General features: G+C 37.4%; 1 protein-coding gene across 1 annotated transcript in view; it reads right to left on the bottom strand.

Annotated features, from left to right (window-relative positions):
• Positions 1-17,398, bottom strand: part of EPHA6 (EPH receptor A6) — a 970,250-nt gene that overhangs the window by 235,284 nt on the left and 717,568 nt on the right. The window contains exon 11 of the mRNA XM_013972057.2: positions 7,900-8,085. Within this exon, the coding sequence (XP_013827511.1) occupies positions 7,900-8,085 (186 nt within the window). The remainder of the gene's footprint in view (positions 1-7,899; positions 8,086-17,398) is intronic.

Here is a 17,398-nt window from a genome sequence, read left to right as displayed (position 1 = left end):
TCACTCTTACATAAGACCATCGGAACTCAGTGAAAAAGCCCCCAAGTAATGAGTGGTTACTTTACCTTGCAGACTGGAAAGCTGGTTCTCATTCTTCTGAATTTATGGATGCAAATTAATACCTATGACATGGGTTTATCTATACTACTACTACTACTACTAAGTTGCTTCAGTCGTGTCCGACTCTATGCGACACCATAGATGGCAGCCCACCAGGGTCCCCGTCCCTGGGATTCTCCAGGCAAGAACATTGGGGTGGGTTGCCATTTCCTTCTCCAGTGCATGAAAGTGAAAAGTGAAAGTGAAGTCGCTCAGTCGTGTCTGACTCTTAGCGACCCCATGGACCGCAGCCTACCAGGCTCCTCCATCCATGGGATTTTCCAGGCAAGAGTACTGGAGTGGGGTGCCATTGCCTTCTCCGGGGTTTATATAGTTCTTCTCAAATTAGGAGCCATCAAACTCTTTACCAGAACAAACTGTATAATAAGTTATTTGGAAAGAACTTTCATTTTTGAAAATGAGTACGATTTTACCCTCTAGGTGGCTCTATTCAACGTTATTTAGATGCTTTAAAAGGCAACATTATGTAAGCATGAAGTTTATTTATATTCTCTTTTCTCTTCTAGTTCTTGCAGTGTTTTCTTCAAGCTGAGCAACCTGTTACTAGAATTTTTAAGCTGATACTTCTTACTAAACTCTACCCAATAATTAGCAGGCTGGTTTAGGAAAGGGAAAGAACCACAGAGAGGAGATAGTACGTTTGTAGATCCAGGGAAGTGATTAGAGTGAATGACCTTGAGAAAACTCAGACACTTAAACACTGAAGAGACAAGGATAAATTCCTTCTGAATACAGAAGAAGTTTATCCTGTCTCGTAAACAGGGACATACACTCTGGCAGAAAGAAAGTAAGCTGGTGATCCCAATTAGCCCCAATGCAGCTTGAACAGTGTGATGCACAGGGCCACCAGACTATGTCAGCTTGTTACTGTTATAGTCAACACTTGGCTCATTTTCTGTTTTGCAATATGTATACATTATAATTCCAAATGTCAAATAGTTTGCAGTAAATCTCCTGAGATTCCACTGAGACTCCAGAAACTGTACAATAATAATCCATCACTATTTTCAGTAAATAGTCAATATTAAGAATGTTAGGAGAGGAGAGAAAATACAGACAATCTCATTTGATTCTTTTTGTGGTCTCTCATCTTTCTTTTTTTCTTGGGTTGTATCTCTTCCCACTTTCACGCTATCTACTATTTTTTTTCTCCATTGTCAATAGTGTTCTTTGAGGCTGTGGTTTCTGTCTTATTCTCCAGGTTCTTTTGTGCCCTCGGGTGTGTGTGTTAGTCACTCAGTCCTGTCCAACTCTTTGCGGCCCCACGGACTGTAGGCTGCCAGGCTTCTCTGTCCGTGGGATTTTCCAGGCAAGAATACTGGAGTGGGTTGCCGTTTTGTGCCCTTACTGCGCATTATTTGCACCTGTATGCCAGAATCCCACCAAGGCTTCAGAGACTTCCTGGAGGTCTTCAAACATCCAAGACATTTCCAACCTATCATTTCCAAGTTGGAGTTCATTGTTTCCGAGCTTATTTTAGTAATCCAAGTTCATTTTTCACTTGGATCACTATGCTAGCCTCCTTACTGTTTTACCTGCCTCTACTTTTTTCTTTCAATATGTAGTCTGTACTGTTATTACTTTGCTCCAGCTGTTTTCGATGCTCCCCCAATATGCTACATTCTTTCTTACCACAAGTTTTTTTTTTTGTTTGTTTGTTTCTTTTTTTTCTTTTCTTTTTATTTTTTTAAATTTTTTTTATTTTTTAAATTTTAAAATCTTTAATTCTTACATGCGTTCCCAAACATGAACCCCCCTCCCACCTCCCTCCCCACAACATCTCTCTGGGTTTACTGTTTCCTCTGCCTAGAATACTCTCCTAGAAGACCAAACCCTGGCATAGCTTGCTTCACTCAGGTTTTTTCCTCTTTATTTAAAGTAACAAAACTGGGTTATTTGTAGTGGTGTAGTTGCAACCAGAGTCTGTACTACACAGTGAAGTCGGAAAGAGAAAAACAAATATCGTATATTAACTCATAAATGTGGAATCTAGAAAAATGGTACAGAAGAACCTATTTCCAAGGCAGAAATAGAGATGCAGATATGGAGCACGGTCCTGTGGGGGAAGGGGAGTGTGGAACAAATTGGGAAATGAAGTGCCATATACACTACTGTCTGTAGAATAGTTAGGTAGTGGGAACCTGCTATGAAGCACAGGAAACTCCGCTCTGTGCTCTGTGATGACATCAATGGGTGGGAGGGAGGTCCCAGAGGGAGGGCATATACGCATACCTACAGCAGATTCACTTCATTGTACAGCAGAAACTACCAGAGGGAGGGCATATACGTATATCTACAGCAGATTCACTTCATTGTAAAGCAGAAACTACCACAGCATTGCAAAGCAACTATATTCCAATAAAAATTATGTTGACATGTTTAGATTCCTTTTTGTTTCCTCCAGCTGGTTAAAGCTTTTTTTGCACTACTCTATCATCAGTGACTAGAAGAGTTCGCACCCAAGCAATATTCTCTGAATAAAATAATGAATAAGTTAATGACTAATTGTATCCAAAATAGCACATGCCACACAGAACTGGGAAATAGCGGCCTACTTGTTCATTGCTCCCAGTGGACTGGAGCTTCTCAAGAGTACCGAGACCTTTTTTCTCTGTCTTTAGGTTTTTTTTTTTTTTTGATTGCTTAATTTTTAAATTTTTAAAAACTTTACTTAAGTATAGTTGATTTCCAATGTGTTCATGTCTTCTGTATAGCAAAGTGACTCAGTTATATGTATATAACTGTACACTGTATATGTATAAGAACTTTTCCTATTCTTTTCGCTTATGGTTTAATGGTGGGTTTTTTTTTGTTTTTTTTTTTTTAGTTTTTTATTTTTTAAATTTTAAAATCTTTAATTCTTACACACGTTCCAATCGTGTCTGACAAGTTGGTGGTGCTCAGTAAATGTTTCTTCGAAAACAAAACAAAGTAAAACAAATCTCTTAATCTTGCTGAGCTAGCTGAGTAGTTGAATTTCACAAAAATGCCTAATTTTTTTCATTAGAATCAGTTTCCAAGAATATTTTACTCCCTTCCAACATATATTCCATATATTCAAACCTTGATTTTGCTTATAGCAAAAATCTCACCTATACTTTTCTACCTTACAGATTCTAAGATAAACACTTTATTATAGGCACTTTTTGTTTCTTCCTGATCAGCAATACCAGCCTGATGTTATAATAAAGTTGGAGGTGGGGTGGTAACTTATTACTGTCACAAGCTTTCCTCACTAACATCTCATGACTCTTCCTTTGGAAAAGGAATGAAACACACAAATTTTAGGGTTAGATATGACCTTTCTTGTTTTGTAATCCAATCTGAACTTTTGAATCTTTTGTGCAGAGGAAAATACTGAGGCCTAAAGGTATTGGTCATGTATGGATGTGAGAATTGAACTGTGAAGAAAGCTGAGCACCGAAGAATTGATGCTTTTGAACTGTGGTGTTGGAGAAGACTCTTGAGAGTCCCTTGGACTGCAAGGACATCCAACCAGTCCATTCTAAAAGAGATCAGCCCTGGGTGTTCTTTGGAAGGACTGATGCTAAAGCTGAAAATCCAGTACTTTGGCCATCTCATGTGAAGAGTTGACTCACTGGAAAAGATTCTGATGCTTGGAGGGATTGGGGGCAGGAGGAGAAGGGGACGACAAAGGATGAGATGGCTGGATGGCATCACTGACTCGATGGACGTGAGTCTGAGTGAACTCCGGGAGTTGGTGATGGACAGGGAGGCCTGGCGTGCTGTAATTCATGGGGTCACAAAGAGTCAGACATGACTGAGCGACTGAACTGGACTGAACTGAAAGGTATTGAGTGACTTGTACAAGATCCAGTGTCTAGTAGCAGAATATACAACAAGGTGGAGAGGCAGCTATCATACTGGGCAACAGTCATAGTCAAAATCTTCGAGAATGTATTACTTGACAAGTAAAATGCAATTTTGGGAGCAGAGAAGCAGTTTTTGTGTATTTACTACTTGACTACCTTGATCTACCCTCTGATTTAACATCCATGTGGACCCATCAAAATTACTTGGAAGGAGTCTACTCAGTCAGTAAAGAATCTGCCCGCAGTGAAGGAGACTCAGGTTCGATCCCAGGGTTGGGAAGATCCCCTGGAGAAGGAAACTGCAAACCACTCCAGTATCCTTGTCTAGAGAATCCCATGGACAGAGGAGCCTGGCTGGCTACAGTCCATGGGGTTGCAAGAGTTAGACACGACTTGGTGACTAAACCACCACCACAGTTTTCTGGAATGTTTAAAGATGGTTTGTAGAGGCCCAGTACTTTCTGTTGTAGCATCTATGCTGTTCCAGAGTCTGTAGCAACATCCCATGATGAAATAAATTTATGTTTGGGAATCTGTTTGATGTGCTGATTGACTTCTATTATTCCTCACTGGATTTATGATTTAATTGAGATACAGTTTGTACATTTACATTTAGCTATTACCTAAGCTGGGGGATAGGTGCTTCATTCTCTCTCCTTTTGGTTTTCCATATCATCATGAATTCAAATGGAAGGACCAGTCTTTTGAAGACTGATTATTTAATCACTCTTCTTATCTTTTTAGAGAAGGGTAGAACTTTCTCTTTTGGATATATAGTTAATGACACTGGTGTATACATCACCTGTTATAAATTGTTATAAATTGGTACTATCCATGGTACTAATAGCAATAAGTCTGTGCTCTAACTGATGGCTTCCATTTGCTTCTTGGAGCAAAAGTATGTGCTAAGCAGATGATTTAACTGGATTAAACTCTTTTTTATATTAGTTGCATCTTAGCAGGTTAAAAAATTATAATGTGTATCAAACAAATAGGTTCAGCTCTTATCAGGCACACTTCTTTATGTAATACAGCTTTTAAGCATTTAACTTTGAAGTATAAAAGTAGTTATATGTACAAGTATGAAATAGCAAAAGTGTTCCCAAGAACTTTATAATATGCATCCCTCAGTGATAAAACTTAATATAAGATAAAAATTATGCATATTAAGAATTTATAAAAGGATCTGATGAAGATTTTGATCTGTAATTTTGCATTACTTTCAACTGAGAGAGAGTCTGTGCATTATTTCTCAGAACCCCAGGACACTACTAACATGGCCATATAAACCTACGCTGCATCTTTAACTTTGTCAGTATTATCTTTTATGCAATTGGTAGTCTTTAGGGAACATTAATTGCTAGCTATCTCTTAGCTGCTTAAGGGCAATCTTGGAGCAATTACCATGTATTTATGGGAATGAGGCATTCATTTATTTATTGTCTTTCTCCTAAAAATCCCATAGCATTTGAGTCAAGAAGATAACAGTATAAACATGCCCACTTATCTCTGCGGCAATTATTCCTTTCTGCATCTCCACCATCCACCTCAGTATCACCACACTGCCACAGACCCACACAGAGTCCCATGCTTACAAGCGAAAATTATAATGATTATTGCCACTCAAAAGCCTACTGAATCTATCCTTTCTCAATTAGTCTTTCTTTTCATCTTTCTTTATATATATATATATATATATATATATATTTGCTTGTCTTTTTCTTGATATGAAATAAGGACCTTCACTTAGGAATCATACAAATTAGGCTATGTAAAGGTCACTGGTCTTAACTTTATACAAGATTGTTAGAGGTGTAAAGCAATCACTGGGCTAATTGTTTGGATGTTTTGGTGAAATAAATTGATTATTTCAAACTAGCAGACAAGTGCCTTAGATTATCCTATTAAACCTATTCAGTTGATTTAGAATAAAATATTCCTACTTCATAAGGCCAAATTATATAATATTATATTCAGTTCAGTTCAGTTCAGTCGCTCAGTCGTGTCCGACTCTTTGCGACCCCATGAATTACAGCACGCCAGGCCTCCCTGTCCATCACCAACTCCCGGAGTTCACTCAGATTCACATCCATCGAGTCAGTGATGCCATCCAGCCATCTCATCCTCTGTCGTCCCCTTCTCCTCCTGCCCCTAATCCCTCCCAGCATCACGGTCTTTCCAATGAGTCAACTCTTCACATGAGGTGGCCAAAGTACTGGAGTTTCAGCTTTAGCATCATTCCTTCCAAAGAAATCCCAGGGCTGATCTCCTTTAAAATGGACTGGTTGGATGTCCTTGCAGTCCAAAGGACTCTCAAGAGTCTTCTCCAACACCACAGTTTGAAAGCATCAATTCTTTGGCGCTCAGCTTTCTTCACAGTCCAACTCTCACATCCATACACTGTACAAATCTTCAGTGGCAGGAGTGGAATTCTAACTGGTGTTTGGTTTGGTTATACATTGCTGTGTAATAAACTATCCAAAATGAGAAAATTAAAACAGCCGTTTTATTAACTCTCATGATTTTATAGGTTGACTGGATTAAACTAGGTGATTCCTTAGCTCCACAAAATATCAGTTGCAGCTGCAGCCATCTGGTGGTTGTAGTAGGGACTGCAATGTCTGAGATGGTTCTTAACAAACCTGCCACTCAGGACTACCTGCTGGGAGCTCTTGTGACTAAAATGCCTCAGTGCTCGTCCTTGCAGTCTGCTGCATGTGGCCCCTCCATATGGACTGGCTTTGCTTAGCCCTTTAGACTGAGTCATGTGTCAGAGTGTTTCCAAAGGACAAGCTCCACTGGACAGACATGTAAGACGCTTCCACTTGCATCACACTTGTTAATGTACCACAGGCCGAGGCTAGTCACACGAACAAGCCCAGAATCAATGTGGAAGAGAACAACACAAGGGCATGAATACTGGGAGGTTCTAGTAAGGCCACTAAGAATTTAGACCACGGCAACAGTTGAAATCAAAAGCATTCTTTAGTGTCCTCCAAGCTACCACGGCCAGCAGCAATCTGCTCTCCTTGGGTAGCATGTTAGCCAAGGCCTGTGAAAAGGACTTTTGAGTTCCAGGCACAATTACATGTTTTTAGTAAGCTTTTACACCTTTCTTCCTCCAAATATAACATGAAATTTCAATTTCATTTACATAGTTTAAAAAAATTCAGTTTTATGAAAGAAAAATGCCTCTCAAAGATTTCAATAATTTTTATGAGTTTTTTACGCCATTCTGTATTGAGTTTTATATATTATAACTCATTAGTGAATAAAATAAGGAGAAATATTAAGCTTGACATCTTGTCATTATTCAAATAAAAGTGAATATATTGCAATCTGTTTCTTGGAGTATATGATTAATTTGGGATTTTTAAGAAATTTTTTTTCCCAAAGGAATGGTTTTTGATCTTATTTCTGTAAAAACAGGATTTTTATTTCAGAAACTGTAATTCATTTCTTGATTTTGTATAAATTAAAATAATATAGTTCTAGTGGCATTTATAAAGATGGGTTGCATAAAGAACTTTTTATTTAAAAGCTTTACTTTAGATAATGCATTCTATATTTGTATATGACATCTATTTCCAAATAGAACTAACTTAATGACCCCAAGTATTTTAAATGCTTCTCCTATATTTAAATTTACGCAGTTTTAGAAGAAGTGAATTGCTTATAGAAATTAGAAAAACATATATAACCCTTTACCTTGATATATTACTTCAAGCTAAATTAGCAAATGCTTCACAGGTAATAAAAAGCATTTCAAAGCTGTTTGGCAACCAATGCAAACTCTGATATTGTCATAGCCTAATACCAAGACTCTGAGGGGTGATATCTGAACATGACATCTGAACTGAGTTATCCTTGTAATAGCTGTGATATTGCTATTAAACATTTTTTAAAAACAATTGAGATAGATGTATAAAAGAAAATCAGTACTTACTTTTTGTGACAACACCTTCTAAGCGAATGATGTTTGGATGGTCAAACTGACCCATGATACTTGCTTCTCGTAAGAAATCCCTTCTTTGCCGATCCATGTGGCCACCTTTCAAAGTTTTGATGGCAACTGGGATCTCTCTTTTCCCTGGTGTTTTCAAACGCCCACTACAGACTTCTCCAAATTCACCTGAAAATATGAACAAAAGTAGTTCTTTCTTTCAACAGAATACTTATATTCCAGAAAAACCAAATTGCCACAAAGTACCATGTTCATGTTTTTCTAAAATAGTGACTCTCAAGTGTGCCATTTTTACATAGAGATCTCTTCTTTAAAAATTTAATTTGTAATGACATATGCCTGATCAGCACCATTTATAATGAATAATGGAATGCATTTTCATATGCTGTACCACAGGAAGTACCATTGATAGATAGCCCTGATCTGCTGAGAAATTATGACTAGCAGAATGCGTGATGCTAATGTAATTCTCTAGAAAAGCAATCACTGCATAACATTTCCTGTTCCTGTTCTCAATACTGATATATGGGCCAAATGCTTGCTCTATTCAGAGAATCCTTCAGGCATATGTAGCTGATTTGATTCCACAAGCCATATGTCTGGGCTTTACTGCTATTAGAAATCAATGCTAGGGTCAACTGGCATACATACATATTGAAAAGATCACACTGAACTCAACTATAATGAGTGACTACAGAGGCTAAATTGTACATCGCATGGTTTGAATATAAGTGCAGTAAGATCATCTATAGTTCAGCAATGGCTCCAATGGACAGATTAAAAAAACAGACAAATATTTACCATGAATTCACTACAAATGTATCTAGTGCTAGAGTGCTGTGGGTTTCAAAGATGTATAAGAGTTGATGTCTGTTCTTTGCAGCTTATAATCTGTTAGGAGAATTTAGATGAAACACTGAATAATGAAACACTTGGGAACCTAAGAACCAATGCCCACAAATGCTGTATTATTTCAGTAAGAACAATAGGAGCTGGAAGACTTGTTCAAGGAGATGGAACTTTTGCTGGACCTTGACTGATTGGTAGGATTTGTATATTCAAGAAAAGCAGCCAAATTTCAGACAGGGGTATATGGAGAGAGGGAAATGAAGACAAAGATTCAAAGATCAGAAACAGTAAACGGTGATATGGATACAGGGCGGCAGGAGGCAAGGCTGACTACAGGAGTTATTGTAGGAAGGGAGGTCAGAGGCTTTCTCATGCAGTGCAATAAACTCAATAAAGCTTGACATTCCAGACCATTTTTCTATGATCAATTCCCTGTATTAACAAAGAGTATGATGTTTGATCAACAGTTTATCTATCTATAAAGTAAATATAATAAAACCTGTAATTCTATAAATGTCCCTTCTCCATAAGGAAACTGAAAAGATCAAAACTAGCAATATATGTAAAAGTGCTTATAAACTGTAAAGTATTATTCATGTGATTTAAGTTATATAAATTTTCAAGGTGAAAGAAAATGAAAGGAAAGGTTAAAAATGAAAATTAAAATATCTTCAGTTGGTTTATTAGCTAGCAGTTCTGGACAGGAGCTTGATGCTATGTAAGTTTAAGTGTAGAGGAAAAAATTTAATTTTTACAGCACCATAGATTTCAGTTATCCATATTTTCTTTGGACCAATTCATTATAGTCAACTGAACATTGACTATTCATGAATATTAACTATCTTTAGGTATAGATGCTAAGATTTTTTCTAAGTGAAAAACTGAAAAGGAAAAGCCAAAACTTTGCTTCCTAAATTATGTGCAAACATGTTCATTAGAAGTCGAAAGCAGTCTAGCAAGAATTTTTTATATATATGAAAAATAAATTAATAAGCAAACAAAAAACTGACTAGAATGTGGTCCCTAAATTCAGTGCAAGTGATATCGGGTAAATCTTACATAATTTGACATTAGAACAAGAATAGTTTTGTTTGTTTGTTTGTTTTACTTAATGATGCTCTCAACACATTGGAAGTTAAATATTCTTTATGTTCACTGGGGCTTCCCAGGTGGTGCCAGTGGTAAAGAATCCACCTGTCAATGCCAAAGACACAAGACACATGGCTTCAGTCCCTCAATTTGGACGATCCCCTGAAGAAGGAAATGGCAACCCACTGCAGTATTCTTAGCTGGAAATTCCATTATTCTTAGGGAAATTCCATGGACAGAGGCGCCTGGCAGTCGCAAAGAGCTGGACATGACTGAGCACGTGTGTGCATGTTCAAAGGAAAAAGAAGCCATAATTCCCAGTTTTGTTTGTAATAATGTTTTTAATTTTTAAAAGATTTTCTCTTGGACATAAAAAATTGGTTATTGATAGAAATTTTCTACACTTTTCTATTGAGGCTGGGAACTTTGAGAGTAAAGGTATGTGTTTAAATTAATGTCTGATATATCCAGGTCTACTAAAATACTTGAAATTTCTCCTCAGATCACTCTGGTTTGTTTTAATGAATACGAAGGACAAACAAATATGGTTTTCTTCTTCCTTTTATTTTGATTAATAAACTTGTTAGTATATATAAACATTCAACAATATTTTAATACCTCTCACCTGCCATGAGCCCAGACTGCAAGTGATTTTCTGTTAACATTTCACAGTAATTCAAATAAACTTTTGCATATACTGAAATGAATAGCAAGCTCTGTTGGTATTTTATCAAGACAGGCAGAGTGGCAATTTTCCTTGGTCTTCTGTTGTCTGAAATTCAAATATCTTATTAACACAATGCAGGTATTTTCTTCACGTCAAGCTTCGTGTGATCAAGCTGTTATCACACTTATTTCAGTGACACTAAATATGGCTTCCTCAATTAAAGAGCTGAGACTCCTAATGCATTCTTTAGGCAAAGCCCAAAACATTCAATTATAGAATGTAATAAAACCATTATTTGTGGTAGGCCTGGATGAATCAGACAAATAAGTCAAAGAGGAAAAATTATTGTAAATTAAAAGCATATTTTAAGATATTGCCCAAAACTAATCCATTCTATGATTTCTCTTAAAGCAAGAGTAGAGGCCCTATATATTATCACAGGGAAAATGATTCATTCCTTAATAAGATCTGTGAACTTTTATATATACTGGTTAGTTCATAATTAACACATAAAGTATAGAAATATGTTGTTAAATACTTTTTTCATTTACCAATACAATGTCATCATCATTACCACAGAGCTAGCACTTATGAAACGCTTATCATGAGCGAGGCAGTCTAAAAACTTAAAATATATTTTAATTTTGACAACAAACCTTTGAGGTGGGTACCATTATTATCTTCACATTATAGAAGAAACTGAGGCATATGAGCTAAGTAACTTGTTCATGGTAACATAACTACAAAGTGGTAGAGCTGTAATTTGAACCCAGGAAATCTGGCTTCAGAGTGAATGGTTATAATTAACATTCTCTGCTGTTGGTCATATTTATCATGGTAAATATATTTTGTGCTAGTATGCTAAATTTGCATTTGTTAATAATGATGTCTTCAAACTCACTATTAAATAGTGTTTAAACACATCAACTGGATATGCACAGGTAGATGGAATAATAAAACCACATTATTAGGAATTCTTCACTATAAAATGGAAGTAGAGACCTCACTTAAACACTCTGTATATTAGAAGTATTGTAAAAATCACTACAGTCTATCTAGTTTCAAGAGAGTAAAGAAAAATATATCTAGGATAATTGATCTGCCACTGACAGCCCATGCATTTGCTAACAATCCCATCTATTCCCCTGGATGGTGGTAAAACCTTTCTGGACAAGCAATTTTATTGTGTGATATATAGGGCCAAACTAAATGATCAATTATCAATTGAATTTTCCACATAAAGCCTAGATGGTCTAACTAAAACTGTGGAGGAGGGTAGAGTCAACAAGGGACAATCTGTCTTGGAGAACTGTCATATCACCATCCCCTGGAGACTTTCTGAGATTTTACTCCCCCTGTTTTGAGATTCTGGAACTCCCTTACCTCCAACCCCTTGAGAATCACTGGAACAAAGAGTCACACTTCTGATGTATTTTTTTCAAACATTACCTCTCAGGTATAATGAGATGTTTCTTCACACTTGCTGTTTCCCTCTGATAGGAATGCCTTCCACAATTTGTCCCCCTTTTCCCCTTGTCTCCATTCTCCTCAGTTCTTCTCTATGTGACGGCTACATATAAGCAGTAAATGCCAAGCTTTCCCCTCCTCAGAAAATTTTTTCTGATTAACTCATCTGATTTAATTTCCCAAATATCATGCATGCATGCTCAGTTGCATCCTATGCTTTGTGACCTCATGGACTGTAGCCCATCAGGTTCCTCTGTTCATGGGATTTTTCAGGCAAGAATACTGGACTGAGTTGTTATTTCCTCCTCCAGGGGATCTTCCCCACCCATAGCAGGTCCCTCCAAATAAGAAAGAAAAAAAAAATAGCAGCTCTGCAATAAGAAGCCAGCCTCATTCTCAGAGCTGGGCTGTTATTCTCCTATCAGACATCCTTCCAACTTCATCAAGGTTACTCTGAGACACAGTGTAATGAGACTGAGCAAGGCTAATGCATCATTTTGCCTAAGCACAGAAAAAAACACAAGGTCATATTGCCCAAAATACTAAACATCTCCTACTCTCATGGCTAAAATGAGTGATTGCTACTTCTCTACCAATTATTCGGTTGGCCAAAAAGTTTCCACAGGTTTTTCACTACATATTATGAAAAAACCCAAATGAACTTTTGAAAAAATATCTATTTAGTTCAGTTCAGTCACTCAGTCGTGTCCGACTCTGCGACCCCATGGACTGCAACATGCCAGTCCTCTTTGTCCATCACCAACTCCTGGAGTTTACTCAAATTCATGTCCATTGAGTCGGTGATGCCATCCAACCATCTTTTCCTCTGTTGTCCCCTTCTCCTCCCAGCTTCAATCTTTCCCAGCATCAGGGTCTTTTTATATGAGTCAGTTCTTTACATCAGGTGACCAAAGTATTGGAGTTTCAGCTTCAGCATTAGTCCTTCCAATGAATATTCAGGACTGATTACCCTTCAGATGGACTTGTTGGATCTCCTTGCTGTCCAAGGGACTCTCAAGAGTCTTTTCCAACACCACAGTTCAAAAGCATCAATTCTTCAGCTCTATTAGGTTGGTAGTAATTGCGGTTTTGCATTGTTGAAATTTGTCATTTGATATTGGAATACATTCTTAAATAAATATAGCTATGTTATACATCATTTTAATGCATATTTCTTGCTTTATGTTTTTTGCTAATGACTTATTACGTGTTATTTATTTTATATGTATTTTAGACTATGGAAACGATGTTAGACAAAAAGCAAATTTGAGTGATTTCTTTCCTTTTTTTTTTGAGTCCAAAATGGGTCACAAAAGAAGCAGAGACAACTGGCAACATCAGCAATGCATCTGGCCCAGGAACTGCTAACGAATGTACAGTGCAGTGGTGGTTCAAGAAGTTTTACAAAGGAGATAGGGGCCTTGAAGATGAGGAGCATAGTGGCCAGTCATTGGAAGGTGACTAAGTAATTTCAGTTTCAGACTCTGAATGTGAAATCATCTTAACTAGGCCCAGACACATCTTTATTAATCAAAATAGGAACCATTACAATCAACACAACTTTGACAATGAGAAATAAGTTCGTTTGTTCTTGTAGCATAAAAATCCATGCTTCAGGATTCAGTGAACTCTTGGAAAGCATTTTCTGCTCCTGCTGGTTGTGGAAGCATTTCCCCTGAAAAAAGTTGCCAAATGCTTAAAGAAGTGGTATTCAGTTGGTGAGAGGTCAAGTGAATATGGTGGTTGAGGCAAGACTTGGTAGTCCAATTCGTTCAACTTTTGAAGCACTGGTTGTGCTTCCACAACCAGCAGGAGGCAGAAAATGCATGCTTTTCATGGTTCCTATTTTGGTTAATAAAGATGTGTCTGGGCCTAGTTAAGATGATTTCAAATTCAGGGTCTGAAACTGAAATTACTTTTGCACCAACCAAATACTGCTGCTTCACTGGCTGCACTAAAAACTTTGACTGTGTGGATCACAACAAACTGTGGAAAAGTCTTAAAGAGATGAGAATACCAGATCACCTTACCTGCCTCCTGCAAAACCTGTACGCAGGCTAAGAAGCAACAGTTAGAACCAGACATGGAAAAATGAACTGGTTCAAAATTGGGAAAGGAGTATATCAAGGCTATATGTTGTCACTTTACTTATTTAGCATAAATGTAGAGTACATCATGCAAAATGCCAGGCTGGGTGACTCACAAACAAATCAAGATTGCTGGGAGAGATACCAACAACCTCAGATATACAGATGATACCACTCTAATGGCAGAAAATGAAAAGGAACTAAAGAACCTCTTGCTGAGGGTAAAAAAGGAGAGTAAAATTGGGAGCTCGTATACACCTGTGATGGATTCATGTCAATGTACGGCAAAACCAATACAGTATGGTAAAGTAAAATAAAGTAAAAATAAAATTAAAAAAAAAAAGCTGGCTTAAAACTCAATATACAGAAAATTAAGATCACAGCATCCAGTCCCATCACTTTATGGCAAATAGATGGGGAAAAAGTAGAAGTAGTGACATATTTTATTTCTTTGGGCTCCAAAATCACCACGGACAGTGACTGCAGCCATGAAATTAAAAGATTTTTACTCCTTGGAAGTAAAGCTAGACAGCTTACTAAAAAAGCAGAGGCATCACTTTGACCATCACAAGCAAAACTATGGTTTTCCCAGTAGTCATGTACAGATGTGAGAGTTGGACCTCAAAGAAAGCTGAGTGTTGAAGAGTTAATGCTTTCAAATTGTAGTGCTGGAGAAGAACCTTGAGAGTCCCTTGGACAGCCAGGAGATCAAACCACTCAATCCTAAAGGAAATCAATTCTGAATATTCATTGGAAGGACTGAAGCTGAAGCTCCAATACTTTGGCCACCTCATGGGAAGAGCTGACTCACTGGAAAAGACCTTGATATTAAAAAAGATTGAGGGCAGGAGGAGAAGTGGGCAGCAGAGGTTGAGATGGTTGGATGGCATCACCAACTCAATGGACATGAGTTTGAGCAAACTCTGGGAGATAGTAAAGCACAGGGAAGCCTGGTGTGCTACAGTCAATGGGGCTGCAAAGGGTTGGACATAACTTGGTGACTGAAGAACAATGTAACTTTTTTCTTGTTCTCATCTCCCTTCCCTGTAGATAAGATTCACTTACATGCTATATGTCTTGAAATTATGTGCTATCTAACACCTGGGGGAAACAGGTAGGGCCTCAAATGGCTCTACCATGATTTTTCCTTTTCACTCTGCTCCCACAGATAAGGTCAAGCAACCTGCCTTATCAAACATTTCAGATGCAGTTCCTCCTCACCTCTGAGTGGCGTGCTTTACTCTTATGCCGGCCTGTGGAATGATTCGAGCAAGCCAATCACATCCTCCTGAGGATAGTGGAGGGGTCCCCTACCCTCTTGTCACTATAAAGCCAAACTCCCACACCCACAGTTGTCCACTGGGTTCCCAAGTGTAACCCCTGTCTGTGTGGCCCTATGCAGCATGTGCTGTCCCCCCTTCCCAGGCTGTGAGTATATGGAATGAATAAGTGTCTTTTGATCTTACCTATTCAGTGTAAGACACAGTGATTTTGGACATCTCAGGGTGAACAGGGGGCAAGGAGCACAGATATTTAATTGCAGACTTGTCAATTTCTGATAGCATTTAATCTAGAGTGAACTCCTGCTTCCTTAGACTCTCTCCCAAATCACCCAACCAAAGCCCAATTGCTCTAATAGGTTCTAACACCCTCTTAATGACACACTATAGTTCCGCATGGCGTGTGTTCTCCCTTGCTGAAATGAGCAATAAATACAGCTTTTCCAACTAGAGTGTGTTCCTGGGGTCTTTGACTTGAGAGTATTAGTGTAACATATTTACTGTATAGCACTTTTGACAATGTGGATTTATCTTTGAAATTCATTTTTAATTAGTTTACTCATCTACTAACTATCTCTCCATTTGTACAGCTCCCCTTAACCCCATTCTGTCAACTGTAATCTAAGTCATGATGGCACGGGCCTTAATTGTCTCTATTTCCTATTGTACTCTGAGTGCTTAGTACATAATAAGCACTTATTTAATACTTATTGCATGAATGAAATGAATGAATGAGGGGAACCTATAACTCTAGATTTAAAGTTAGGATATCTTAGAGACAGTAAAAATGTCCCAGTATGTTAACTTTTAAAATGTGCATAGCGTCTTTTGCTTTTCTTTCATTGTATACAGCTAAGAGATACATCAATACCTTCTGTATTCAGGTTCTTTTTCTTTTTCTTTTTTTTTTAACTTAACTGCAAACAATCCAGTTTCATTTCTGAGTATAAAGGCAACAGGAAGAATATTTTGAAGTGTTATACAAAGAGTTAAAAAAGGTGTAGAGGAAAAACATAAAACAAATTTTTAATTCAGTTCTAGAGGGATTTATTAGTCTCTTGAGGTCTTAAGGTAAATTCCTTTATTATTAATGTCATCAGCAGGGTCACCTATCCAATTGTACTCACTGTCTGTCATTCAAAGATAAAATATCATAATCCTTATGACTAATTCTGTCTGATTTCTTCCTGATACATAGCACACCTTCTACATATGAAAGAGAACTACATTGTTTTAAAAACATAATCTCACACCAGTTGAAATGATATTTGAATGTTTCTGTTTCAACTTCATAGGAAGGTTCAACACAAAGCAAGATTTCTCGTGTCTTAACAATGCTTGTCAACAGGAAGAGACACAGAAGAGGACAGGCTCTTACAAGTCAGGGCTTCTATTTCTGGCCCCACCACTAATTTGTTTTGTGGCATTAGAGGAAGTCATATTACTTTTTCCTGCTTCATTATCATTGTGGATAGGTTAAATATCTACCACCTATCTACTCCTTGAGAGATAAAGATAAATGAGCAAATTTTTGCAAAGATTTTTGAGTCTAAGAAAAGTTCCAGGTAACCACTGAGTCTTCTGAAGTTACACTGATACCATAGAGGGCATGTTAAATATGTCACTCTAAGTATCCTTCACTATTGGGTTCTTAAAGCCTAGGCCAGGGAGCAAGATTTCTGCAAGACAGGAGAATGGCTTCCTTATCAAACAATGGGTAAGGATTTCTTTAGTGAATAAGTTCAGCAACACATTATCCATTTTTTCTCACACACATTCCAAACATCAGATAGCCTGTTTTTCTTTTAGAGCAAGTTTTTATTCTTTTCTGCTAAAGCACATTCATGAATAAGAATCTGTCCTCAAGAAGGTTAAAGTTTTTTCTATTTCTGACATCATGAAGTCCAGTATATTACTTACTTATCGAATATTCTTATTCATATATTTTGACTTTTCAAACTCTATGGTGCTTTACTCCCAGAACACTTTTTTAATCCAGTATATCAGCTCCTATCACAGGCATCTCATACCACCTGCTTTCT

The sequence above is a fragment of the Capra hircus genome, chromosome 1 (genome assembly GCF_001704415.2).
Source record: "Capra hircus breed San Clemente chromosome 1, ASM170441v1, whole genome shotgun sequence".
Classification (NCBI taxonomy): Eukaryota; Metazoa; Chordata; class Mammalia; order Artiodactyla; family Bovidae; genus Capra; species Capra hircus.
This window is presented reverse-complemented; position numbering and strand designations above follow the sequence as displayed.